This window comes from Sus scrofa, chromosome 6, assembly GCF_000003025.6.
Source record: "Sus scrofa isolate TJ Tabasco breed Duroc chromosome 6, Sscrofa11.1, whole genome shotgun sequence".
In the NCBI taxonomy this organism is placed as follows: domain Eukaryota; kingdom Metazoa; phylum Chordata; class Mammalia; order Artiodactyla; family Suidae; genus Sus; species Sus scrofa.
The window spans coordinates 164,953,038-164,979,853 of record NC_010448.4 but is presented as its reverse complement, the minus strand read 5'-3'; the positions used below and the strand labels follow the sequence as shown (position 1 = coordinate 164,979,853).

The 26,816-nt window shown below is 59.1% G+C and overlaps 1 protein-coding gene across 1 annotated transcript; it reads left to right on the top strand.

Moving 5' to 3' along the window:
• Positions 1,313 to 11,964, top strand: DMBX1 (diencephalon/mesencephalon homeobox 1). Its single transcript, XM_021096716.1, has 5 exons — positions 1,313 to 1,414; positions 2,344 to 2,509; positions 6,668 to 6,846; positions 7,077 to 7,425; positions 8,220 to 11,964. The coding sequence occupies exons 2-5, from the start codon at positions 2,356 to 2,358 to the stop codon at positions 8,675 to 8,677; spliced, it is 1,140 nt and encodes a 379-aa protein (XP_020952375.1). The 5' UTR covers positions 1,313 to 1,414; positions 2,344 to 2,355; the 3' UTR covers positions 8,678 to 11,964.

Sequence of the window (26,816 nt, the reverse complement as noted above, 5' to 3'; positions counted from 1 at the left end):
AGGGGCTTCCCATCACACTCAGGATAAAATCCAAACTCTGGGGAGTTCCCTGGTGGCCCAGTGGGTTAAGGATCTGGCATTGTCACTGAAACTGCTGTAGCTCAGGTTCAGTCCCTGGACCCGGAACTTCTGCAGTAGTGCAGCCAAAAGATAAAAATAACCCCTCTCAAACTCCTTACAGTGGGCTATGAAGCTGCCTGGGATCTGGCCCCTTCCTCGCCCTCCCACCTCGTCTCTCCCCCTCCCCCTCCCCCCTGTGCTCCAGCCACCCTGCTTTCCTTGCTGTCCCCCCACTCACCCTCACATCAAGCTTGTTCCTGTCTCAGGGCCTCTGTTCTTGCCATTCCTTGTGCCTGGAAAGCCTTTCCGCCTGAGTCGCACGTGGCTTACGTGGACTATCAGAGCACTCTTTCCTGACCACAGGTTCTAGAACAGCCTCGCCTCTCCTCCCGTCATGTTCCTCCTCTGCCTCACTTTTCTGCAGAGCACGTACTCCTGTCCGGCTTTATTAATACAGGTTTATATGCTGTTTTATATGCCTCCGCCCTTGGAAGGCAAACTGCATGAAGGCGGGTCCTTCGTAGGTAGGCGCTTGGTAACCAAATCTGCCGAATGAGTGTGTGTCACGCATGGATGCGTACGGGTGTCATGTTTGGGCGTAGCTGCACCTGCTGCACGGGGAGGTAGCTGTGAGGACGGCTGTGGGTGGACCGCGGGAACAGTGACGTGGAGTTTGCGAATGCCGATGACTTTGTGTGTGAGTGTGACCGCTTATGTGAATGCTTTGCTGAGAATTCCGTGTTTTCGTACACGGAAAATGTGTGTGAGTGTGTGTGTGTGCATGCTTGTGTGTGTATGCTGAGGATGCTTGTGTATGTGTCCACCTGAGCGAGGGTGGGGAGCCGGGACGCCTGGACACGGTCTTCTTGGAGCAAATGGACCACATTCCAAACACGACGTCTCAGGCCGATGCGTGGCAGGCACACGGATGGACCATGGGGGTCCGGGGGAGACCTGGGGCTGGGGGACCCCGGCAGCCCCGTGCGGAGCCGAGTCCCCTCAGCGGAAGGAATGTGTTCTCTGGTGTGTTGGCCACCAAAGAATGAAGTGGTGTGGGCGAGGCAGGCCCTGGAGGGGCTGCACAGCCTCAGCACGTCCCTGGTCTTTCTCCAAGCCTCAGTCGACACATCTGTAAATGGGGTTCATTGCTCGTGACCTGGGTGCCTCTTGGTACTGCGGTGAGAATGGGGGGAGGCAGTGGCAGTGCGTGTGTAACAGTCACAGTAACAGCCTTCTTCTACCTGTGCAGCACATGGGGCTTGTAATCCACTGTCTCATCAGAGGAAGGCCTCAGAGTTCGCAGTCCAGCTCTGGACGCGGCCCCATGTGAACCTCGGCGGCTGCTGAGCACGCAGTAAGTGTGTGAGTGAGGCCGTGATGTGCAGACGAGTAAGTGCCTGGGTGGCTAAACGAAGAGACGCTGCACGAAGCAGCAAACAGATCGATAAATCACCGTGACGAGCATGTTTGTGCCCATGCTAATGCCAGACCCCACTGCAAAGGCTTCTCTTTTTAATTTTTTTTTTTTTTTTTTTTCTTTTGAGGGCTGCACTCGCAGCGTATGGAAGTTTCCAGGCTAGGGGTTGACTTGGAGCTACAGCTGCCGGCCTCTGCTACAGCCACAGCAATGCAGGATCTGAGCCACGTCTGCGACCTACACCACAGCTCACGGCACCCCTGGATCCCTGACCCACTGAGCAAGGCCAGGGATGGAACCTGAATCCTCATGGATACTAGCCGGATTCACTCCGATGTGCCACAGCGGGAACTCCCTAAACATTTTTTTTATTTTTATTTTTTGGCTGTACCCACAACATGTGGCTGTTTCCAGATGGGGGAATTGAATCCGCAGGGCCACAGTGACAGTATCAGATCCTTAACCTCTGAACTACAACAGGAACTCCAGTAAATGCTTCTCTTAATCCTTGCCACAACCCCATGAGATAAGTGCTGGCAGATGGAGAATCTGAAGATCAGAGACGTGAAGCGACTTACCCAAAGCCCCCGAGCTCCCGGGTGGCAGAGTGGAGATGGCAGCGCAGGCAGTCTGACTCCAGGGCCCAGAGCATTAAACCCCGCACACGTCCCACAGCGGGAAGCAGTGAATGGGGGGTGCATGAATACAGCGTGAAGGCGCCCTCACGCGCTTAGCTGTGGGCAAGGCGGGCTGCTTTCCCGTGGGGCGGCAGAAGCTGTCGGGGGTGGGTGAGGTGGGCATCCAAGGTCCGGGCCAGGGCCGGGGTCTCCCCCGGCCTCACGTCCCCCCGCCTCCGCTGTCTGCAGGCACATGTCGCGATGCAGCACTACGGGGTGAACGGCTACTCCCTGCACGCCATGAACTCGCTCAGCGCCATGTACAACCTGCACCAGCAGGCGGCCCAGCAGGCCCAGCACGCCCCCGACTACCGGCCGTCGGTGCACGCGCTTACGCTGGCCGAGCGCCTGGCTGGTAAGGGCCGTTTGTGGGGATGGGACCTGGGGAAAGAACGGGGGCGCTGGGGCGGGGCAGAGGTCCTGGGGAAGGTTGGTCCTGGGAATGTTTCCTCAGGGAGACTCAGGAAGACCCAGTCCCTCCGCAACCCCGGGAGATAGATGTCAATTCAAAGTCTACATGTGGGAGTTCCCGTCGTGGCGCAGAGAAAGTGAATCCGACTAGGAACCATGAGGTTGCGGGTTCGATCCCTGGCCTCGCTCAGTGGGTTAAGGATCCGGCGTTGCCGTGAGCTGTGGTGTAGGTCTAAGATGCGCCTCGGATCCCGTGTCCCTGTGGCCGCGGCATAGGCTGGCAGCTGTTAACTCCAATTGGACCCCTAGCCTGGGAAGCTCCATATGCCACCACTGGGGGCCCTAACCCCCCCCAAAAAAAACCGAAGTCTACATGTGAGTGTCTGGAGCACCCCTGTTTGCCAGCACTGTGCTGGGCCCTGGAGCTGCCCTATGCCTTCAGATTCCCTAACAGCCCTGTTAGGGAAGCATTCGTTGGTCTCTCTCACAGATGGAGAGACTGAGGTAGGAGGCGAGAGGCCGTGCCAGGGTGTCACATCTATAACAGCTTCTGTAGTTTGTTTTTTTGGTTTGTTTTTTTTGCTTTTTCAGGCTGCACCTATGGCATATGAAAGTTCCCAGCTAGGGGTTGAATCAGAGCTGCAGGTGCCGGCCTACACCACAGCCACAGCAACACCAGATCCGAGCCGCATCTGCAACCTACACCACAGCTCAAGGAAACGCCAGATCCTTAACCCACTGAGCGAGGCCAGGGATCGAACCCGCATCCTCATGGATACTAGTTGGGTTTTTAACCCACTGAGCCACAGTGGGAACTCCTTGGCTCCTGTGTTTTGAACACTGATTGTGTGCTGGGCATTGTGTGGTGCTCGCACGCTTTCTCTGTGCACCAAACCACTCAACTCTGGTAAAGGGAGGCTATCAATCTCAATTTTATGGACAAGGAGACAGGGGCTCGGAGAGGTTAAATAGGCAGGGGTGGGGTAGGAGCTTAGGATGTGACATCATGGCCAAAAATATAAGCTTTGAAGTCACAGACTTGCAGTCACTGTAGGGTCTGCCCACATACCTGTCTTCTTCTTCTTCTTCTTTTTTTTTTTTTTTTTTTTTGTCTTTTTGTCTTTTTAGGGCCGCACCTGCGGCATACAGAATTTCCCAGGCTAGGGGTCTAATCGGAGGTGTAGCTGCTGGCCTACGCCACAGCCACAGCCACGCCAGATCCGAGCCACATCTGTGACCTATACCACAGCTCACAGCAGCGTCGGATCCTTAACCCACTGAGCGAGGCCAGGGATCGAACCCGCAACCTCATGGTTCCTAGTCGGATTCGTTAACCACTGCACCACGAGAGGAACTCCGACACACCTATCTTCTTGAGCCTCACGCTCCCCCTTCATATACAGGGAACAATGGCAGTGCCCATCCCATAGAATGGTTGGGCTCAGTAGGGGCTGGTAGGTGCTCAGAGGTCAGGATTACCCACATCCTAGGCCGAGTGCCCACGAGGGAGCTGCGGGTGGTCCCCCGACTCCTAGCTCCATGATGGTTGCCCTTGGTGGTCATGGGAGGGATCTGATGGCATAGGCGGGGAGCGTGATTTCCTGGGAGATGATGCCGCCCGCCCATCCTGTCCTGAGCCAAACCTCAAGCAGCTGGTGAACTGTTCTGGCCCTGTGCCAAGCGGCCCTCAGAGGGCTTTAGGACACTCCCAGGAACACCAGGTACCCATCGTCCGTGAGAGGGCGCGGCAGGGGGAATGCGGCCAGGATCAAATGGTGGAACAGATCAGAAAAGCATGAGCAGCTGAAGTCAGGGAGGGCTTCACCTTAAAAGGGCAAGGAGCAGGACTAGCATGAGTAGAGGTCCAGAAACGGGATGGGATGGGGGACCCTGCCTGGAGAGAGGTTCCAGCCTAGAAGGGAGGGTGGGGCAGCCAATTCTATTCCTTTAGACCCTGCCAGGCTCTGGGAGGGGCTCAGTGGCTCTAGCTGAGCCCCTGGTTTCCTTCTGTAAGTTGCATGAGGGCCTTGTCTCCTGCATGGGAGCGTGGGTGCAGTCCTGCCTGGACTATGGCTGCTTCTCTGGTTTGGAGTGAGTTCCCTGTGCCCATCATGGTGGTAATATTAGCCCCTGACCATGTTCCAGGGCCCAGCGAGGAAGAGTCAGGGATGGAGGCTCACCTCTGCTGGCGGCAGCAGAGGACGTGGCATATTCAGCACTCCCCCCAGGTCCCTAATCTGAGGAAGCAGGGACACGAGCTCCAGGCAGGCCTTTGCCAGGAGGCCTCACCTTCTGGCAGGAGGTTTCGCTGATGGTTCAGGCAGCCTGGCCTCTCAGGCTGTGACTACCCCTGCCCCCGACAGTCCCCGGAGCCACAGCAGGATGCTGAGCATTTGCTCCCCAACCCAGAGTTGTGCCGAGAGGGGTCCACGCCTTCCCCTCCCCTGGTGTGACCAGCGTGAGCTCGGGGCTCAGTCCAGGCTGGGATTAGTGCCAGTTAGTGAGGGGTTCCAGGCTTCCGCTCTTCGTTGAAGGAGGAGCAGCTCCTTCCCAAAGCCTGAAGCTTCCTGGACACCCACTTTCCTCCTTCTTCCCCATACAGGGTGTTGTGCTGACTCTCCAGTTCTCGGGGTGCAGGGAAGGACCCCGGCAGCCCTGTGCAGAGGCTGACGCGGCTCCGGTTCCCTTCAGCGTAGATAGTCCAAGGTCCACTTACGGGTGATGGGAGGCAGGGGAGAGAGGTTAGCTGGTTATCCTCCAAGGACTAGTCAAGCAGAAGAGCTGGAGGCTAGACAGCAACTCCAGGCCGACATCCATGCTGGCAGGTTCATGTGGCCAGCGAGGCCTATGGGAATCTGTGGTCCACCAGCCCTGTCTCCTCTCCGAGCCTGTGGTGACCGCCTCTCTCTGTCCTTCCCTCCCAGAGGAAGCAGCCAGAAGGATCAAGACTGCATGCAACAAGGAGTTCCTGTCGTGGTGTAGTGGTTAACGAATCCGACTAGGAACCATGAGGTTGCGGGTTCGGTCCCCGCCCTTGCTCAGTGGGTTAACGATCCGGTGTTACCGTGAGCTGTGGTATAGGTCGCAGATGCGGCTTGGATCCCGTATTGCTGTGGCTCTGGCGTAGGCTGATGGCTACAGCTCCGATTCAACCCCTAGCCTGGGAACCTCCATATGCTGTGGGAGCGGCCCAAGAAATGGCAAAAAGACAAAAAAAAAAAAAAAAAAAAAAAAAATGACTGCATGCAACAAGCCTTTCTTGTGTTCTGAGGATTCTGCCGAGCCGCGCTTTCTATTCTTTTTTCTTCTTTTTGCTTTTATGGGCCGAACCTTCTGCATATGGAGGTTCCCAGGCTAGGGATCGAATTGGAGCTGCAGCGGCCAGCCTACACCACAGCCGCAGCCACACCAGATTCTTAACCCACCGAGGGAGGCCAGGAATCGAACCCGCATCCTCATGGATGCTAGTTGGGTTTATTACCACTGAGCTACAGTAGGAACTCCCCAGAGCCGGGCTTTCTGATGAAGAGATATAAGAGCAGGAGCCTCAGGCCCTGCCATCCGAGGATCAGGCCGGACGGGATGTCGATAGTCAGGCCCAGAGGACGTAGGATCCAGGGCCAGGGAATTCCATCTGCTCAGTCAGACCGCTCCTAATTAGACCTGGCAGATAAGTCCCAGGCTCACAGCCTGGCTTCTCATGGTCGGGGCGGTCCTCTGTCCGTGTCCAGAATCTAAGGGTCGTGGGCTCTCAGAACCTTGGTGCCGGGGACTTCCAAGTTATTAGCATTATGTACGCTCTGAGTATCATCCACGGTGTCCCGGGGTTTTAAGGATCGTAGGGCAGTGCCCACCCACCTGCCTGTCCTGCCCCACCCAAACAAGACTGCCATTCTTGGGGTGGTTAGACCTCTGTGGTCCTGATGGCAAGTGACAGGTGGAACAGTCCTGAAAATCCAGCCCCATGGAGCGGAGATAGGCGATTTCCAAGGGGAGAGGGCCGCCGGACCCCGGTGGGTCAGAGCAGGGTAAGAGTCAAAACCTATTTCCCATAATTAAATGGGCCCCCTGTCCTTGCCCTCCAACGGCTGTACATTTCAAGATATCATCTTGGAGGCCCGCTATGGCTCCCAGCACCGCAAACAGCGTCGCAGTCGCACGGCGTTCACGGCTCAGCAGCTGGAGGCCCTGGAGAAGACCTTCCAGAAGACTCACTATCCAGACGTGGTGATGCGTGAGAGGCTGGCCATGTGCACCAACCTACCCGAGGCCCGGGTGCAGGTAAGGCTTGGCTCCTTAAGCACCAGCCCGTCGATCTGGCTTCCGGGAGCCAGCATTTCAGCCCACGGTGCCCAAGCAATACCGGTGTCTCCATGGATGCCTTCAGTGACAGGAGGGGAGTTTGAGAAGAGATCGGGAGGGTGTGTGTTTGGCAGGGGGGGGGGGTGTATTATCACTCATTTCCCCTCCCAGAGCACCGTGCTCCACAGCTCACTTCTTCCCATCCCCAGGTGTGGTTCAAGAACCGTCGGGCCAAGTTCCGGAAGAAGCAGCGCAGCCTGCAGAAAGAGCAGCTCCAGAAGCAGAAGGAGGCTGAGGGCTCCCACGGGGAAGGCAAGACCGAGGCCCCACCTCCAGACACCCAGCTGGAGACTGAGCAGCCCCCCAGCCTGCCCGGCGGTGACCCCCCTGCTGAGCTTCACCTGAGCCTGTCAGAGCAATCTGCCAGTGAGTCAGCCCCCGAGGACCAGCCGGACCGGGAGGAAGACCCCCGGGCAGGAGCCGAGGATCCCAAAACTGAGAGAAGCCCTGGGGCTGAGAGCAAGGGGCTGGGCTGCAAGAGGGGCAGCCCCAAGGCAGGTAAGACTTGGCAGGGGCGGTGGGTGGGCTGAGGCCCAGCCCAGGGAGAACAGCCAGGTCTGGCTGCACAGGGGCCTGGCTGTGCCACGTGGGTCAGAGCATGGAGAGAGTTGACACGTGGCACTCAGCTGTTGGCCATAGCAGGCCGGTGCCCTCTGGTCACCCTTCCGTTGCAGAATCCCGGGAAGGCCCAGGAGGTTCTAGGGAAGGGGCTGTGTGGCAGGGGAGGGGTGCTTGGTGAGCTCAGGGCAAGAGATGTTTATCAATCATTACGGAAATATTCCAGTGTTTTAACGACCAGTGCAGATGTACCAGTGCAAACTGAGGGAGTATCGGAGGGGTAGCAGAGAGCCCCCCCTGCAGCAGAGACTTGGAGCTGTGTTTTCCAAGGGATGGACCTCTGGCGGAAGGAATGTCTCAGACACAAACCCTGGGCCCAGGCAGGGAGGGGCTGGGGCCGTTGAGCTGAGACCTGGAGGGGGATGGGAGCCCCAGGCAGGAGAGGGGGAGGTGAGATGACCCCCCTAGAAAGGAAGAGGCAGGCATCTCCCTAAGAAGCCCCCGTGGGGCCTTGGCAGGGAGCTCCCCCAGGGTGCTCCCTCCCTCCCCGGACTCTGGGGGCTGCTTCAGGGGATGCCCTGGCCGAGGTGGATGGATGTGGTTTCAGCCAAAGCCTGTCTTCCCCGCAGCGCCGAGGCGGTGGCAAGGTCGAGGGACCCTCCCCCGCCTCGCCGCCGCCCCCGGAGAGCTGTGCCCTTGTCCTGAGTCCCCGGTTCTTGGCTCTTTGCTTGCAGATTCGCCGGGCAGCCTGGCCCTGGCTCCCGCAGCCCCCGGGGGCGGCCTCCTGGGCCCCTCCCACTCCTACTCCTCCTCCCCGCTGAGCCTCTTCCGTCTGCAGGAGCAGTTCCGCCAGCACATGGCCGCCACCAACAACCTGGTGCACTACTCGTCCTTCGAGGTGGGGGGCCCGGCCCCCGCGGCCGCCGCGGCCGCCGCCGCCGCCGCCGTGCCCTACCTGGGCGTCAACATGGCCCCCCTGGGCTCACTGCACTGCCAGTCCTACTACCAGTCCCTGTCGGCGGCCGCCGCGGCCCACCAGGGCGTGTGGGGGTCCCCGCTGCTGCCGGCGCCCCCGGCAGGCCTGGCCCCGGCCTCGGCTGCCCTGAACAGTAAAACCACGAGCATCGAGAACCTGCGGCTTCGGGCCAAGCAGCACGCCGCCTCCCTGGGACTCGATACGCTGCCCAACTGACGGCTGGCCTCGCACCCAGCCAGGGCTCCTGGGTGCCCCCAGCCCAGCCCCACGGTTATCCCAAGACGGCTCTCTAGGAGTTAATTAAGTCCGTGAGCCCAGGGATGCAGGGGTTCGGGAGTCCTGCCTCCTGCCCCTTCCCCCAGAGCTCCATCCCCTGTGCATGGCCCTGCTTGGATCCCACGGAGGCCCAATGGGGAGGCGGTGAGAGGCCGGTGCCCCCCCCTCCCCGCCCCCCGTCGCCTCGGGGAGTAAGAGGCTCTCGCTGGCTAGACCCCCACCTGTGCCGCCTCCTCCCGTCGCTCCCTCCCTCCCCTTCTGCCCCTAGTAAGTTGGTGTGTGGAATGTGAGATATAAATATAAATATATAAAGCTATATTTTCAGGCACCTGCCTGCCCCAGGCCCCGCCCCCCATCTCTTTACCTCCAACGCCCCTGCCTCCGCCCCGCAGCTTCTGCATCCCACTCGGCCTGGCCTTCCCGTCTCTCCGTCTCTCTCTCCCCTTTCCTTCTTCCCCGACTCCCTCTCCCTGCCTCTGTCCCGTGGGCCACCCCGTCTCCCCAGCCGCTGTCTTCCCCACCCTAGACACGCCCCCGGCCCCCAGGTCCCTTCTCCCCGCTCCCGCTTTCTTTCTTCGGTGCTGGCTGTGTCGGTGTCGTCAGTCCCCAGGCTATGTTCCCTTGGGGTTGTAGCTTTTTGGTTTTAGTAATTGTCCTTCGCCCTGTTCCTCTCTTTCGCTTCTTCCCGGCCTGCCCGTCGCCTCCCCGCTGGCGCCCCCTCGAGCGCCTCTTTGCATCCCCAACGGAGGCGAGAGGACCCTCGCCCTCCCTCCCTGGAGACCCTGTAGCCACTGGAGCTGCAAGCAGGAGGGGGCGCTAGTTCCCACACCCCCCCTCCCCCAGGCCTGGAGGCCAGAAGGACGTATTCTCTTACCTCTCTTTTCCAGCTTTGAACACCCCCACCCGGTCCCCCCGCTGAGAAGGAGGGGCGGATGCAGGAGTCAGACTGGGGCGGGCAGTGGACGGCAACCTCCTGGCTGTAGGACCTCCAGGAGGGAGGCGGGCTGCCAGGCTCATCCAGGCCTGGCCACAGGGCTCTAGACCCCTCTTTGGTGAGACATCCCTGGGTGGAGGGCAGCAGTGGGGAGGGGGTGCCCTCCGAGACGGATCTGCAGAGGAAAGCGGTCCCATAGCCGCCGGGCCGCCAGGTTCCAAAGCTAGTGTCCAGGGCTGGCGTGGGGCTGAGCCGGGAGGGAAGGTGGGACTCTAGGTCCTCACCACAGAAACTCAAACCACCTGGCAGGGAAGGCGGGGGTCTCAGTTCTGTCCCGGGGAAGGGGGGTGTGCTGGCCCAGAGGCAATTGTAAGGACCTCAGGCGTTTGACCTTGAGTCAGCCTGTGGCCTCTCTCGGGCTGTTTCCCCACCTGGATTAGGTGGCCTGTAACATCCTGCCCGGCTCTGACATTCTGTGCCTACAGCTTTGCAGGGCAGAAGCTTTTAGTTAAACTAACAGCAAGCACCGAAAGGCTCTCAAAAGCACAATGTAGAGACTAGAAAAGGACAGTCGCTTTGCTGCGGAGCCACGGGTGTCGCAAGCACAAGCCTCTCCGTGAGCATGGCCACCTTCTCTGGGTCTCAGTTTCTCCAAGAAGTATAAGGGGTCCCTTTGAGTTGAGACAATCTGCACTGGATCCTGCTCCTCTTGAGTTTTAGTCCAGCCTCTCTGTCACCCCTTCTCCAAGCCTTCACATGGGCTCAGGGGCTCAGGGCAAGGGGAGGACAATGGCTTGTGCAGATGCTGGGTCATGATCCCCGGGGCTTTGTGGCTCCCCACTGAAGCCCCCCCCCCCTGCTTAGAGAAGTTGCATCTGAAAACCAGGGTAAAGATCCCTAAGGCTTGTCCCCTCTCCCAGTGGGAAGAGAGGGGTGGGTCCACCGGGGCCTCGGGAAGATTGGTTGACAGAGCAGGCGATGCCCTTGATCCTAGGGGAGGCTGTCCGGGCTGCGGCAGACGGAGAAGGCTTGGAATGGGAAAAAAAAAAAGTGAAGGGCATGGTAGCTTGGGCCAGGAAAGCTGTTTGAACAAAGCAATGCTTTAGACTGCATGGGCGATGGGGAAGTGTGGCTAACTTCGTGAGAGGTGGGGCTGAGGGTGAAACCCAGGAGAAAGACCTCACCTCGATGTGGCCGTGACCAAGGCAGGCAGATGAGGTCTTCTGAAGCGGGGGATCAGCTGAACCAGTATCGAGTATCTGGAATCTGGAAGGTAAAGCAAAGAGCCACAGGAGATCACGGGAGAGACTTGGGCAGGGGCACAGCGGGGTGGCAGAGACTCTAGAAGACAGAGGGGGTTTCTGGTTTATCGTCTGGGGTCAGTGCCAGGAAGGTCTGTTTAGGAAGTGCAAATAATCTCATGTAGCCCAGGCATGGTTTTGCCAAAGCGTTTTGCTTGTCTCTGGAGGCAAACGACCGTCACTGGGCTTTGGAATCCAACAGCTCTAGACCTCACCACTTCCTCCAGGAAGCCTCCCCTGACTTCGCCAGGAGCAAGTCGGCCCCGAAGTCCTGTGCTGTCGTGGTGAAGCCAGGCCCTTCTCCAGCTCTCAGCCCAGTTCCCTCCGAGCTTTGTAACATTCGCTCCAATCTCCCAGCCCGGAGGAGGCCAGGGCACTGGACGACTACTCCTTCCCCGGGACAAACCTCGACCTAGTTTAGGGGACCGGTCTCAGGGACCGAAAGCAGCCAGAGAGAGAGAGGGGAGTGTACGTGTAAGCCAGGCCCTGTGTCTCCCATGAGCTTGGGGTGGGGGGGCCCGCCGCACCTGAGACTGAGGCTGCGGCCTCTCCCAGGTCGGCTCGGCCACCTCCCAGCTGAGAGCCCAAGGCTTTGAACAGTCCCTTCCAGGAAGGCCTCATTCGGCTCCTCTCCCCGTGTCTGAGGCCTCCGTTTCCCCGCGTCCTCACCTCCTCAGAGCATGGTCCAGGGGCCTGGGCCCCCCACCCCGACTCCGCAGCGGCGGGCTGTACAGATTGCTTTCCAAACCAGCTGTTTTGTGACCTTTTGTGCTTAGAGGTCGTGCCAGCCCATGGCAAAACCACTGTGTACCGTATTTATTTATTCTGTTAGTTGATAAAAAACACGACTCAGATGCCCCCGCCCCTGCTCCTCCCCCTGCGTGGTGCAGCATGACACTCTGTCGTGTGTGTCCCTCTGTCTGTCTGTCTGTCTGTCTGACTTCCTGTGACGCTGTGACCTGTTCTTTGTCCTACTTGGCTAATAAAAGAGAATCCGCAGCATAGCCCTCGATCCAGCTTTATTCCCAGAGGCGCCCCTGGTGGGCTGAGTGGGCTGAGCGGGAGCCGTGGGTCTCAAGGTCTGCCCGCAGCCAGGGCAGCGCTGTGGCCAGTGGGGGAGGTGGCAGGCCTGCCTTGGATTGGCCACCCCCCACCCCCAGGGCCCTAACAGCTCTGGGACAGTCACAGGGAGCAGAGGGAGCAGAGGGACCCAGGCGGGGAAGGACTCCCGCTTCTGCTGGCCGCTTGGTCCTCACCCAAGCCGCAGGGCAGGGCAGCCTGGAGCCAGCACCAGCTGGGGGTGTGTGGGGTAGCCTGGGGGGTGGGTCTGTAGGATGGAGGGGGCAGCGGGTTCTGTGGGAATGACAGAAAGGCACATTGGATCCAAGGCCAGAGCTGTTCTCCAGTGGGATGGGCAGCCTGTGGAGGGAGGGAGCGCTTTGTCCTGGGAGGTAAGCAAGCAGAGGAGGAAGAGGGACCCTGCCATGTGGCTGGCTGGAGTGGAGATTTGTGAAGGGACTCTTTGCAAGAAAAAGGTGCCCAGCGATCCCTCCTACTCAGCCTCTATGGCCCTTGCCTGGGGTTCTAGAGCGTCTGCACAGGGCCCCTGAGCCAGAAGGGGTGGTACAAGCTTGAGTTTGGGGTCTGGGGGTTAGAGACCCGTCTGGGGGCTCCCTGGTAGAACCCCAGCAGGCTGAATGGCGTGCAGGGAGCTACCTGTGCAGGTGCCTCAGGCCACGGGGACCCCTGGGCCCTGACCTTCTCATTTCTCAGGTCGCTGCTGGACCTAGGAGGTGCATTCCTTTCTCCCCAGTGGGCTGAGGATTAGGGCGGGGAGCACCCCCTTCGCCTGGCCTTCCCGCCTCCCCGGGAGGGGCTGGCAGATCAAATGTCTGACGCAAATCTCCTTCTGCCCCTCCCAGACCAGAGCCGTCACCCGTCACCCCCTGGCCCTACATACCTCAGCCCCAGGGACACACCTTCGCTGGCAGGGAGGGCACCCCGCGGACCCTGCCATTCGAATCAGTCATCCACTCAGCACGTGCTGAGCACCTGCTGTATGCCTGGCCATGTGCTGAAGGAAGGCCCCTTGGGCGAGAGATATCTGAGCTGAGTCCCAGAGGTCCCGTGTTCCCCAGGAGGGTGCGAGAGAAGAGCGTCCTGGGAGACACAGCGCACACACAGCTGCTGGCGAGCCCTGGGGCACAAAGCCCTGGAGCTTGGAACCCTGGGGGGTAGTGTCAGGCGCGAGGAGGGAAAGGGAGGCTGGGAGCTTGGACTCAAGCCCAAGGGCCGTGGGGGGCATGGGGAGCTATTCCCAGTGGGGGCGTGGCGTGATCAGACTTGCATTTTAGTAAATCCGCTCCCCCCCCAAATGCCTTTACGGCATGGTGGTTCATGAGGTGGCAGGGAGCTCAGGGAGGAGGCCCTATGCCACGTCCTGCTGGGAGGAGGGTGGCATCCACAGGGGGCTGGGGGACGAGGGGCGAGAGAGGGGGTCAGACTAGTGAGTGCTGATTGTGGGCTTGGGAAGAGTCAAGGTGCTCTGAGTCTGGGACTTGACCACGTGGTGAACGGCAACCCTCGGGCTGGCGAGGGGAGGGAGCCGAGCTCAGGCTGCTCTTTTGAGGCGCCTTCTACTTACTCAAGGGAAGGTGTTGGGAGCAAGAGAAGGATCTGTCTGCGCTGCTTAGACTTCATTAATAAGGACGTACATGGCACTTGCTCTGTGCCTGGCACCTCACACATATGAAGTCACTCATCCTCACAAGATCCTGTGTAGTAGGCACTATTATCCCCATGTAACAGATAAGAAAACGGACGCACAGAGAGGTTAAGGAACTTGCCCATGACCACACAGCTCGTAAGGGGTGAACCGAGATATGGTGTTTTTTGCTTTTTGTGTGTGTGTGTTTGTTTTGGTTGGTGGGTTGGTTGAGATGTATAAGAAGTTTATCAAGGGGGGACATCCCTGCAAAGGATGAAAGGGGAGGACGCAGGAGCGGGAGAGGAGAGCCCGCGGCCCACAAGGCTGACCTCGGAATCCATGCCCTTCGCCTTGCTGGTGGTCAGCAGGGCTGGGGAATGAAGCCATGCCACTGAGACCACACGGGGGACGCTGAGGATGGGACCTCAGGGAACTGCTGACGATATGCAAGGAAGGTTCTGCCGTGGCGTTGGGACCAGCCGTTCTTGGCCTGCCGTTGACCGTGAGAAAGTAACTCCCCAGTTTCCTTTTCTCTTGACTGGGGATCATTAGCCATGTCCAGCCTCCCGGGAGGCTTGGGTGAGATAAAGAGGAGGGTCTGGAGGAGGCCGAGGGGCGGAGTGGCCAGTGCGCGACCTGCAGTGGGTGCTCAGACAGCCTTGGAGGGGGAGACGAGAGAGGCGGGGTCTCCCCGGGGCGCCTCCCTGAATCCTTTCCTTAGCCCTTGGCCCCAGTGATCCTTCGGTCCAGAGGCCCGGGTTCTCGGGGGCCCTGTGGAAGGGGCCCCATCTGAGAGGGTCCTGGGGGATGGGGCCGCCCTTCCCCTCTTTCCCACAGAGCTGCTTGGGGCTGGAGCCCCCCTGCATCTCTCATTCTGCTCTCCCTTCTGGGAAAGCCGATTAGGAGGTGGCCTCCTGCCCGCCCCCCTGACAAGTTCGTCTGAACTTCCAACAAAGGCCCTCAGAGGGCTGCCGAGGGAGGGCCCGGCACCAGGAACCTGACACCACTGGCCCAGGATCAGCCCGCCTGTGGGGCTCTGCCCACCTTCCACAGGCAGGAATGTCTCTGAGAGGGGGCCTGGCCCCTCCAAGGCCTGGGGGCTGGGCCAGGGCAGGCTGGGACATCTGGGTCCCTCACGACACCCCAGGGATCTGCAGACATGCTCGCCCACAGTCACACACACACACACACACCTCCCACACTCCCAATGACCACACGCCCTCCTCTCACTCAGCCACACACACACACACACACACCCTCACTGGGATACAGTGGGACAGGCTGGCTTCTGCGCCGCACTACACGTGCTCAGGGTGTCCGTCTGTCTCTCCTCCTCATGTACACACCCCCGTACGAGCCCTCAGCGACACAACCTGTGGTCTGTTGCCAGAGGTGGCAAGCCTGCCCCACCCCAGACGTGCACTCTTCCTGGCTGACTCACACCCCAGACAGCCCCCACCCCCTACACCGGGAGCACGGCTCCAGCTCCCCTCTAGACACGGGCCTCCTAGCCACGCTGCCAGCTTGGTGCCCAGAGATACTCCTTGATTGCTGCCCCGGGCCTGCTGCCTGGGTACCCACATGGGAGTCAGACCCTGGCCCGAGCGTCAGCTGTAACACCCGGGTCCTCGCTCAGGTCCATGCATCCAAGCTCCCACCCCATCTGCCCTCTTGGGGGCACCTTTGTAGGTGTGTGAACTGGGCAGTCACACAGGCCCCTGAGCTCAAGCCCTGTATTGTGATGTCTCCATCTCAAAAATCCTGAATTATTTTTTCTGTCTTTTGTCTTTTCAGGGCTGCACCCACGGCATATGGAGATTCCCAGGCTAGGGGTCTAATTGGAGCTGTTGCTGCCGGCCTACACCACAGCCACAGCAATGCCAGATCCTTAACCCACTGAACGAGGCCAGGGATCAAACCCACAACCTCAAGGTTCCTAGTCGGATTCGTTTCCACTGCACCACGATGGGAACTCCAAAATCCTGAATTCTTAAAAAAAGAACTCCGCGTCTTCATTTTGTCTTGGACTCTTCCAGCTAGGCAGCTGTTCTCCCTCCCTCACCACCTTCTCCCTCCGCTGGACTCACCTGGACCTTCTGTGGCTTTGGAAAGTCCGAATTTCTGGAAAGTCCTCAACGTCTCTCACCTGCCCAAATGCCCCCACTTCCTCTCCCAGCAGAGCCTTCTCTGTCCACCCCTGTCCCCCACCGGGCAGCTGAGTTGGAGGGGTGGCGGGAACTCCTGAGAGCACACTGCTTCTCTACACCTCCTCCAAGGCTGATCCTGGGGTTCAGTGTCCTCATCTGTAAAATGGGCCAATGGCGACACCCAACTTCAGGGTTCTTTGTGAGGTTTGATGAGATAACATCTGTAAAACGCCTAGTGTTACCATTGCTATCATTATACTACGGTTAAGTGCTGGCCAACAAAACTAGACTCAGCCTCCCTGGCCGAATCACCCCCCCCCACAGGAATGTGAAGTAGCAGCATCGAATGAGAAGCATGAGTCTCTGAGCTCCTGGGGCGCACAGCCAAGAGGGCAGCCACAGATCCGGGAGAAGTCTGAGGCTAGAATCAGCAGGGATCAGCTTGGGGCACATCAGTTAGGGGCCAGAGTTGGGGCTCAGAGTGGGGCCAAGGTCAAAGCTTTGTGCGTGGCTGGGATCAGGGATCCTTCGGGGCCAGGGGTAGGCCTCAGTCTAGGGCAAGTCACAGCTCAATGAGAGGGCAGAGTGGGGCTCAGAATGGGGCCAGGGCTGAGCTCAATTTGAGGCAGAGCTGAGCTAAGTCTGTGACTGCCACCAAGTCAGTTTCATTTCTAGCATTAATGCACTGTGGGGCCATTTAATAAGCTGCTAGGCTTCTGTGAACCTCTGTTTTATCATCTGAAAAATGGGGAGACCTCTGCCTACGACCCCCCCCCCAGGCTTGTGGGAATCAAGTGAGCTAATATTGGAAGTGAAGGATGAAACCGCTGCCATGGCTGCTAATGACTCCAAGCCTGGTTCTCTGGGGTGCCCCCCTCACCCCCCGCCCCTGCCAGGCCCCTGAGACTGTGCCATCATCCTCACCAACGTCCCCAGCTGCGGGGAAACCACCACCCAGCCTGGGATCCTTTCCAAGAGGAGTCTGGAGATTTCGCAAAGCCCTTTGAACAACAAAGGCCACTGGAGCGATATTTCCTCCTGGAGGCTGACCGCCCAGTGGCTCCTTTATCTTGGCAGCCAGGCTTGAAGAGCTGTTCTTGGAAAGAGCTTGTGTGGGGCGTGTGCGGGTGCGGGTGCGGGTGCGTGAGAGCGTGTGCTCACAAAGCCGCTCTTTGTTGAGGTCCCCACCTGAGCAGGCTGCAGACGTGGAAGCCTGGGTCCTTCAGAGGTCACCCCATCCTTCCCCTCGTCTCCATCGGCACAGACGTGCTGGGGGGCCAGGAGGGCGGGAACTTTTTCTTTTTTCCTTAAGATTCTCCCCAAGGGGAGAATTCCAGGAAAGAGGAGCCCCAGGGCCTCAGGAAGAATGCGGGTTAGGCTGAGTGAACAGGACCACGTGGGAGCGATGAAGGGGAGGGTGGGTTCTTTTATTTTTATTTATTTGCTTTGTCTTTTTAGGGCCGCACCCGTGGCACATAGAGGTTCGCAGGCTAGGGGTCTCATCGGAGCTGTAGCCACCAGCCTACACCACAGCCACAGCAATGCGGATCCGACCACGCCGACCAGCCCACAGCCCAATGCCGGATCCTTAAGCCACTGAGCGAGGCCAGGGATCGAACCCACAACCTCATGGTTCCTAGTCGGATTCATTTCCAATGCGCCACGACGGAACTCCTGAGGGTGGGTTCTTTTAGAAGGTGCAGAGCGTCCTCAGGCCTGGGGTTCCTCTGCAGCCTGCACCGCCCCTCTGGAGGCAGGGCTGCTAAGATGCCTGAAAGGCTTGCCTCTTTCAGAGTTCCCTTCAGTCTGGAGTTCCCATCGCGGCTCAGAGGTAATTATGAACCTGGCTAGTAACCATGAGGACGAGGGTTCAATCTCTGGCCTCGCTCAGTGAGTTAAGGACCCAGTGTAGCTGTGAGCTGTGGTGTAGGTTGCAGACGAGGCTCGGAAACTGAGTTGCTGTGGCCCTGGCGTAGGCTGGCAGCTACAGCTCCGACTGGACCCCTAGCTGGGAACTTCCACATGCCACACCTGCAGCCCTAAAAAGACAAAACAAAAACAAAAACAACCCACAAAAAAAAAAAAACCACCAAAAAATAAAAACAGAGTTACCTTCAGTCTGTTCTGGGTAAGCCAGCCACCTAGAGAAAGACATGCAGCCAGCAAGCCCCGACCTGCCTCTCGAACTATGGGATATGGGAGAAGTCCTGCTGGGGCCTCTGTCCTTATGTTTGTCAGGCTTGGACGGAAGCCCCTCAGAATGGACTGGGTGGAAGCTCCAGGTACACACGCAGGACCCGGAGTAGCTGGATCTGCAAAAGGAATCTTTCTGTCTTCTTTTCTCTCCCTCCCCCATCAGGATCCTGCCGAGCCCACGCAGATGGACAGGGGTCAGCGTGGGGGTTGCCTACTGGAGGGCCAGGCCTTTGGATGGTCTGGGGATTCCTGCTACAGGTTCTCAGAACAGACCTCCTCAGAGGGGCCCTCCAGTTCAGTCCTCAATGGGGCAGGAGTCACTGACACCCCACCCCTGCCCACAGACCTGCAGGGACGGGGAGCTCATTACCTCACGGGACAGCCCGCTCCAGGTCTGACTGTGGGGAATTCGGCCTCATTTGAGCTGAAACCTGCCTCCTGCTCATCAGGCCTGGCCTCGGGGTGGGATGGGACACGGAGAACACACCTACTCACGTTGCTTTGGGCCGTCCAGCCAGAGTGGGCCGCGTGGTACCTCGCACACTCACCGCGCCGTTTCCCTCCTGTCTGCTTCTGCTGACTCCCCTACTGGAGCAAAAGCCTATCCCTCGTCAGAACCCAGCCACAGGCACTCTCTCCAGGAGGCCTGGACGGATCTGTCCAGGCGGGGGTGGGGGGAAGCCCCCTGCCTCTCTTGACCCCCCTCCCAGCACCCCCACCCCCAGGCCCAGTCCTTACCACACCCAGATGGAGCTCCCTGAGCAGGCACTGCCATGGGCAGAGCCAGGCTCAGAGTCGTTGTGGAACCCACACTGCGTTTGTCCGAGTGGACTGGGAGCAACGAGAGGGCCGGGCTCCGCCTGGGACCTCGGGAGCGCCGTTCCTCTCTGGCCTTGCTGTGCCGCCTTGGGCAGGCCCAGGCCTTTTCTGGGCCTCTGTTTCCCGTGTAGAGGCTGCAGGGCAGTCTATTCAGGCGGCCTGCCTGCCTCAGGCGGCCTTGGTTCTGAATGCCCTGCTGAGACTTCTCTTCTGTGTGACTCCACCCCCAGTTCCCTCAGGTGTGCCGTCCAGGGCCTCTTCCCAAGCTGGACCGTATGCCCAGCTGTGGGTGCAGATGGGCTTGGAGGCATGCAGGGGGCAAAGGCCAAGCAGCTGCCCAGAAGTGAGGCGAAGGAGTCTCCAGGGTGGTGCCCAAGGATGAGTGAGCCCCCTCTAGCCATGCAGGGCCCTGTCTTTTGCTTTTTTTCTTTTCTTTCTTTCTTTTTTTTTTTTTTTTTTGTCTTTTTGCCTTTTCTAGGGCCACTTCCCACAGCATATGGAGGTTCCCAGGCTAGGGATCGAATCGGAGCTGTAGCCGCTGGCCTATACCACAGCCACAGCCACAGCAACGCGGGATTCGAGCTGCATCTGCGACCTACACCACAGCTCACGGCAACGCTGGATCCTTAACCCACTGAGCAAGGACAGGGATCGAACCCGCAACCTCATGGTTCCTAGACGGATTTGTTAACCACCGAGCCACGACGGGAACTCTGCCTTGTCCTTTTCCATTAGGGATGAGGTTGGGCCTGAGGCCAAGGCCATAGCCTGGTCCCCGTCTCTTCCAGGACCCTGTCTTGGCACAGGCTTTATGTCCCTCCTCTCAGTCTTGTCCCCGTTTCCAATGTCCAAACTTAGGAACCGCCTCCGGTCTTTGCGAGGTGGATGGGAGGGGCCTCAGTCAACCCATGTTTCTTGAGCACCGTCTATGTGCTGGACTGAGCCTGGCAACTGGGGATGCAGTGCTGCAGCACAGTCCGTCTCCGTCCTCGTGCCCAAGGCACTCAGTCCTGGGTGGGGAGACAGACAACAAACAGACCAACACCGAAAGATACATTTAAGGTGCTGGTGATAAGTTACGAAGAAACTCAGAGCTCCCTGGTGGCCTAGGGGGTCCAGGACCCAGCATTGTCACTGTCACTGTCATGGCGTGGATCACCTCTATGGCATGGGTTCGATCCCTGACCTGGGAACCTGGAACTTCTGCCTGCTGTGGATGTGCGCCCCCCCCCCAAAAAAAAAGGTTCCGAAGAAACGAAAACAGGGAGTGGGGTCCCGGTGCAGCTGAGAAGACAGATGGAATGATCATCCCTAAAGCGAGGCCAGACAGAGCACAGCCAGGTGGACAGCGGTGAGGCAAGAGGCTGGTGCAGGCCCGGAGGCAGGACTGAAGGCACTAGGGGAGAAGGGGTGGGGGCGGGGGTGGGCTCTATCAAGCTGATGACTCCAGGCCCTAATCCTGGGCCAGGCCTAGGCGACTAGTGTGTGTGGGGGGGAAGGGGAGCACCCCCCGCTGGGGTGTAATTTCACGCTGAAGGGCCTGATGGGGCGTCCCAGGGACTGATCCTTTCTGGATCAGAAAACTCACTTCCCTTTGTCGCATGCAGGGCGATTAACGCCTTAACCCTTTGTGGGCTGGCCCTGGGCCAGCCCCGCCCCACCACACCTCCAGCCCCTTGGGACCTACCTAGCCCAGAGCCCTTCGCCTCCAGCCCCCGACAGCTCCTGGGCTGGGTCCGGTCTGCGGGGAGGGAGAAGCTGTAATTGCAGAAAGCGGGGGACAGATTCCAAAGCCGCTTGTCCGTGTCCCTGTCTCCTCACATGCAGCTCCCCAGGCCCTGCGCTCCCAGAGAGGCGAGCTCCCCATCCCATCTGCAGGTTCCCTTCCAGCTCAGTTCAGGTGGGCTCCTTCAGGAAGCCTGGGGGTCGTGTCCACCCACCACCGCAGCCTTCCCACATGTCCTATGAAGGGGTCCCTCCCGCTGGCCATAAGCCATGCAGCCATAACCTTCTAGTCCCAGCGACCTCTCAGGGAGGAGCGGACGCTGCCCCCCACCCAAGGCCCAGGCCCTGGACACTCCCAATCCACGCGTCCAGCAGCACCTGAGAGCCCTGGCCCTTTTGTCCAAGGCCGCCTTGCAGGCCTGGGCAGGTCGCCCGCCTCCCTGCCCCCCCATCTCGGTTCAAAGACCCCTCAGGAAGGTGTGGCACCTTCTGGGCCCCTCCCTTGGCGGCTCTGAGCCTAACGTCCCGCAGCCCCAGGTCCCCCCGAAGGGGGAGGGGGCAGGGCCCGGGCTGGGCCTCCCCTGAGCTCCCCGGGTCTCTAAAACCCCAGCCCCATTAAAAGAAAGTCCCTAAATGTTATTTACACTTCGGAGTCTTAAAAACCATTAACAAAAGCCACTTAATTCAATTATCTTCCCGGCTGGCTCGGTTCTCAGCGCCGAGCGCGGGCCTCCCGGCCGCCCCCTCTCCCCCCCACCCACTGTCATTGTGTCGGGCTAATGAGGTAAACTGAAGCGAGCCCTGTCCCCCCTGACAGGTTTATGAGAATTTAATAAAGCGTGGCCGGGACCAAATGAGTTGCCTCAGCCTTGGAGAGCTCATTGTCTTCGGCGTCAGCGTTTTTGACTCCAGCCGCCCCCTCCCCCGCCCCGGCTCCTGCCTGGCTCGCCCCCCACCCCCCCCAGTGCCGCCCAAGGTGAGCCCGGCCAGGGCCTGGCAGAGGCCAGCTCGCCGCCCTCAGCCCAACCCTGACCTGGGCAGGGTGCTGCCTCAAACACACCAGACCCCAGGAATGTTCCAGAACCTCTGGGAGGCCTACTTCCGGCCTCCACGCTCCTGTGTCCCCTCCACTGCTAACCTGAGGCTGGGGCCTGGCTGGGGCCGCTTCCAGCACGATTCACTTTTTCTTGCTTGTCTGCTGTGACCAGCCCAAGTGAGGGGGCCTCTCTCCCTGCCAGGGAACAGGATGGGGACACAGGCCCTCGGTCATGAGCTGGTCACCTTCTCTTTCCCCGAGAGATAACAAGGGATGGGGCACAGCCAGGGGGCATAAGGGACTTGCTCAGGTTTCCACTGGAGTCGGAAGTGCAGGTGGAAGAGGTGCCTGGGCTGGAGGCTCCAGACACACAGGCAGGGGACCACACCCAGGGCTCCAGGGGCATCTGGCGAAGGCCCAGCTGTCCTTCCTCCCTTGTGTCCTGGACAGCTTAGAACTGGCCTTTCTCTGGTTCTCAGGCGTGCAGTTTCTAGGAGTTTCTGAACCATTCGGAGACCCAGAATTCCTTCTCTCTCCCTCAAAACTGCTTCCAGAAGTTACTTCCTTCTGTTCCGGAGCCTGGCCTAAGGTCCTTAAGTCAATGGGGCATGGGGACAAGTCTTAGGGATCAAGGCTCAGTCTGTGACTGTGATGAAAGCTCAGTATTAATCCAGGGTCAGGGTTCAACGTACGGATCAGGATCCAAGTTCAGGTTGGGACCCGTGTCAGGCTCAGTCAGTTGTCAGAATCAGGGCTTAGTGCGTGGATCAGGGTCAGGGCTCAGTCTGTGCCCAGGTCAGGGGTCAATCTTCGGTACAGGTCAAGGTTCGAGTCAGAATTCAGGCTAAGATCAGGACCAGGGTTCATTGTATGGACCGGGCTGGATCAAGGCTCAGACTGTGGTTAGGGTCAAGCTCAGGTCAGGACTCAGTATGGATGAGGAAGGGGCTCAGTCTCCGACCAGACCTAGGACTGGCCTGTGTCCTTGATAAAGGATAAGCCTGTGTCCAGCCTCAGGGCTCCTTCTGTGATAAGGTCAAGTTCCACGGTTGGAGGTGTCACTTAGTAAATTTGGGTGCCTCTAACTCCGCCCCCTTCGTGCACACCCATCTTCCCCTTCCCCACCTCCTCAGGCCCCAAGCCCTCAGAAGAGAAAAGGAAGTTGCCGGGGTCTGGCTGGGCTGGCATCTCTATCCTCTTCATGTGCCCAGGGTGCCCTCTGGTGGCAGGCCCTAGCACTGCCGATTTCCTCCGTCAGCCCATCTATTCGTCCATCGCCTATTTAGGGGTGCCACCTCCCCTCCCCACAAAGTAGAGAATGGGAATTGGCCAAGGGAACTCCCACACAGATAAGGGACTTTTTTTTTCTCCCTTCCTATCCCGAGTCAGGTGTCTTGATAATTCCCTCGTGTGGGGGACCCAGACTCTCGGCTGTGTGATACCATTCACAGCTTTTACTCATTCTGCCATTCAGCCAATATTTGTTGGGTACCTACCTTGGGCCAGGTAGGCACGGAGTGAACAAGCCCGACGTCCCAGCCTCTTGGAGTTCACATTCCACTCCCTTTTCCTTAATCCCCAAGTCCTAGTGCACAGACCTCAGCAGAAAGGCGCTGGCCCAGAAGGTAGGGTGAGATCCAGAACTGGGCATCCTCTAGTCCCTTCTCTCTCCTGGATTCAGAGATTGGACGACTCTAGGTTCTGGCTCCCAGGCTTCATCTCTCCTCCTTCGCGGCATCTGGACTCAGGGCTTCGCCACCACCCACAGGTCAGCGGCTTCCGCATCTGCATCCCGGGTGCTGTCCTTCCGGAACTCAGGGCTGCAGCTCCTGCTGGGCAGCGCCCCCGGCTTCACAGACCTTGCGTCTGGCCATAGCCCTTGCTTTCCTCCACCACACACTCAGCGGCGCAAACCCAAATTCTAGAACTTCCTCCCGGATTCCTCTCTTTCACTCCCTTTAAACTCGCCCGACAGGGAGACCTCAGAAATGGATGTAGACTCTGCCCAGCGCACGGCCACCACTCTGGTTCCGGCCCCAGCATCTCTCCCAGCAGTGACCTCCCGCCCCCGCCCCTCTCTTCCCTGGTGTCCCTCAGCATGCTCTTGCCCACACAGCAGGCAGAGCCAGCGGTACAATCATAAATCAGATCGTGTCACTTCTCCGCTTAAAACTCTCCAGTAGCTCCCATCTCCTGGAGAATAAAATCCTCATTCCTCCCCTGGCTTCCTAAGCGTTACGGGAGCGGAGCCACACGCCCCCTCCCCACCCTCTCCAACCTCATCTCCTGCCCTTGTCTCTGCAGCCCTGCTCTCTGGCCCTGACACCCAGAGGCCAAGTTCATCTTTGCTTTTGAGCTTTTGCGATGACCGTGTTCTGAGCTTAAAATGCTCTTGCTCTAGACCTTTGCATGGCTGGCTCTTGTCAGGCAGAGTCGCCTTTTAGAGATGCCGTCTCCCGCCATCCAAGTCCCTCTGTCGCACCCTCCTATTGTGCTGTTCTGCAGAGCATCATCCATTAGCTGATGCTTTTGGTCTTGTTTGTTTACTTATTTCATTCTTCCGCAAGTAGAGTAGAAGATCCCCCAAAGCTTGTTGACCAAACTATGGATACAGAGTAGGGCTCGGGAATCATCTGTTGAATTAATTAGTAAAATATGGTCCTAAGTGGCTGGCCTTGTTTCTTCTGGTGAGAAGAGAGGGAGGGAAAAAATAAAATAAAATAAAAAAGAGGAGAGGGAGGGATCCCGGCCCTTCACTGGGCTCCCTCTTGGCCATCAGTAGTTCCCCCTGTGAGGTGGGGTTCACAGTGCCACCCCAAGCTTCCTCAGGCCCTAGGCAGCAGCTCTCCTTTTCTTTTATTTATTTTTTATTATTTTGCTTTTTAGGGTGGCACCTGTGGCGTACGGAAGTTCCCAGGCTGGGGGTTGAATCGGAGCTCCAGCTGCAGCCTACACCACAGCCACAGCAACGCCAGATCTGAGCTGAGCCTTTGACCTACACCACAGCTCATGGTAATGCTGGATCCTTAACTCACTGAGCAAGGCCAGGAATCGAACTCGCATTCTTATGGATCCTGGTCGGGTTTGTTTCTGCTGCATCACAACGGGAAATCCAGCACTCCTCCTTTTAGAAGGACCAGCTGTATGTCCTTCACTGCAGCCGCTGGGCCTCTGAAGATAGACCCTGGAGCCTCGGCTCTGAGTCTTAGGGCCAGGAGTCGGGATGGGAGGGTTTAGCCCTCATCCCAGGCCCCCTTGGCAGTGTCCCTGCAGAAGGTGCAGGTCCCTGCTCAGATTCCTCAAGGCCAGGGAGCGTGCTACCTCTGTGCTGTCAGAGTCCTCACTGTCCACAGAAACTTGCCCCCCTCTGCCCCCTTGGAGCCCCCGATCTGCCCTCAGGGCCCGGAGCCTGCCCGGGACGGCCTGCAGGGGTACAGGGACAGGGCTATCTTCCAGCCCCCTTGTGTGTGGAGAGCAGGACTGCCCGGGGGCCTCGCTGGCTGCTCAGTGGCTGGACTGCCCTAGAGGGGCCTGTGGAGTGTGAGCGGAGGAGTTCCCCGTGGGGCAGGCCTGGAGAGATATCGGGGCCTTTGCTGTCTGAATGGAAAGCTGGCCCTGTGGTATGGAGCATATCTTCTGGGGTGCCTGGGGAAGGAGAGGGGACACAGATGGGACAAAACGTGACTTTCAGCTGGGGGTGGCAATGGACGGGAGACTCCAACAACCCCACCCCCGCGCCCCGCCGTTTTCCTCGCATTCTCTTCACTCACACCATTGTTCTGCAGCCCACTGCCTTGAATCCTGCCACCTGCTCACTCGTCCTCCCCAGCAGCCAGCCAGGCTCCCAGACAGGATCTGGAAAGTCTTCTTAGAGAAGCAGCCCTGATGGTGTGATTCAAGGCCTCTGCCAGCAGATGGGAGAGGGGTAAGGGCTGGGCCTGGCATTCTGGGGCTAGAATCTGGGGTGCCTCTTCCTAAGAAGGTGGTGGGAGAAGGGTGGCCCAGACCACACCCAAGGCGGCACCAGCCCGGGCCCTTCTCACCCCCTGCTCCACCGAGGCAGCAGGTGGCGTCTGAGGCTGTGGACCAGTGAACCAGAAGACAGGCCCGGAGTCTGGGGAGGACGTCTTCCTTACATGCGCGCCTGTACACACAGGTGCAGGTGGGATGGGGAAGGGCTCGGAGAAGAAGTCATTAGCGGCTAGATGCTGCAAAGGTTAGGGCCACTGACCCATGCTAATTAATAGAGAGGACCTGCTCCGCACCCACCGACAGGCACTCACTCTTCTCCGGGTCAGTGGGAGGGGAGACAGCAGGAGAGCCTGAGGGCTGGGGTGGGAAGCAACCCGGCCGGGGCAGAAGAGTAGCAGAGCCCAGCCAGGAAAGAGAAAGAGAGGCTGGGGAAGCCAAGGGGGGCTGGGCAGGGAGTCATGGCCAGCAGGTTGGGCACGGCTCGCCAGCATGCATCCCTGCAGTGAGGGGAGGGGCTGGCTCAGGGTTGCAGCATCTCTCGCCGGGTCCTTGGCCCTCTTATTTCTTCCTGCCGGGCAGCCTGCATTCCCCTAGCAGAGGCCCTCACCTACCTGGACAGAAGACAGGCTGAGCTGAGGCTCTGCACGCCCAGCCAGGCCAGGAGAAAGGTGTAGGTTTTGCAAGACTTAGGGAGCCCTTTCCCCTCACTGTCTCTGCTGGGTGATCTAGACCTCAACGCCCCCCATGCGCCCCCCACACTCACACGAGACGTCAGACAGTATCACCCCAAATACTCCTCCGCTCCCCTTCTTATACACGCAGCCAGGCAGCCTCACCCACCGTCACACTCATATTCATCCAGTTCCCCTCGTCCTGTTTCCACAGATGTTCTCAGGCACCCACGGTCTCAGACCGACGACGTTTCTTCGCAGCCACACGCTCTTCTCCCCTGGGGCTCCCTTCCAGGTCTCCAAGAGGGGCTGGTGCTGGAATGATGGTGCTTGGCCACAGGCTGGGAGGACCACAGAATCCAGGGGGCCTGGGAGTCAGTCCCCCACCCCCCCACCCCTGGGCTGCACCAGGGCAGAGGCAAAGGACTTGACTCCAGAGATGCTTTATTGTGAAGCGAGGCCCAGCGGGAATGCACAGTGGGGATCACGGGGAGACCTTCAGGGTCGGGGGAGCCCTCTCATCACGCCTCCCTGTCCCCCCCCCCAGCGCGGCTCCCCCGCTTCTAGTCAG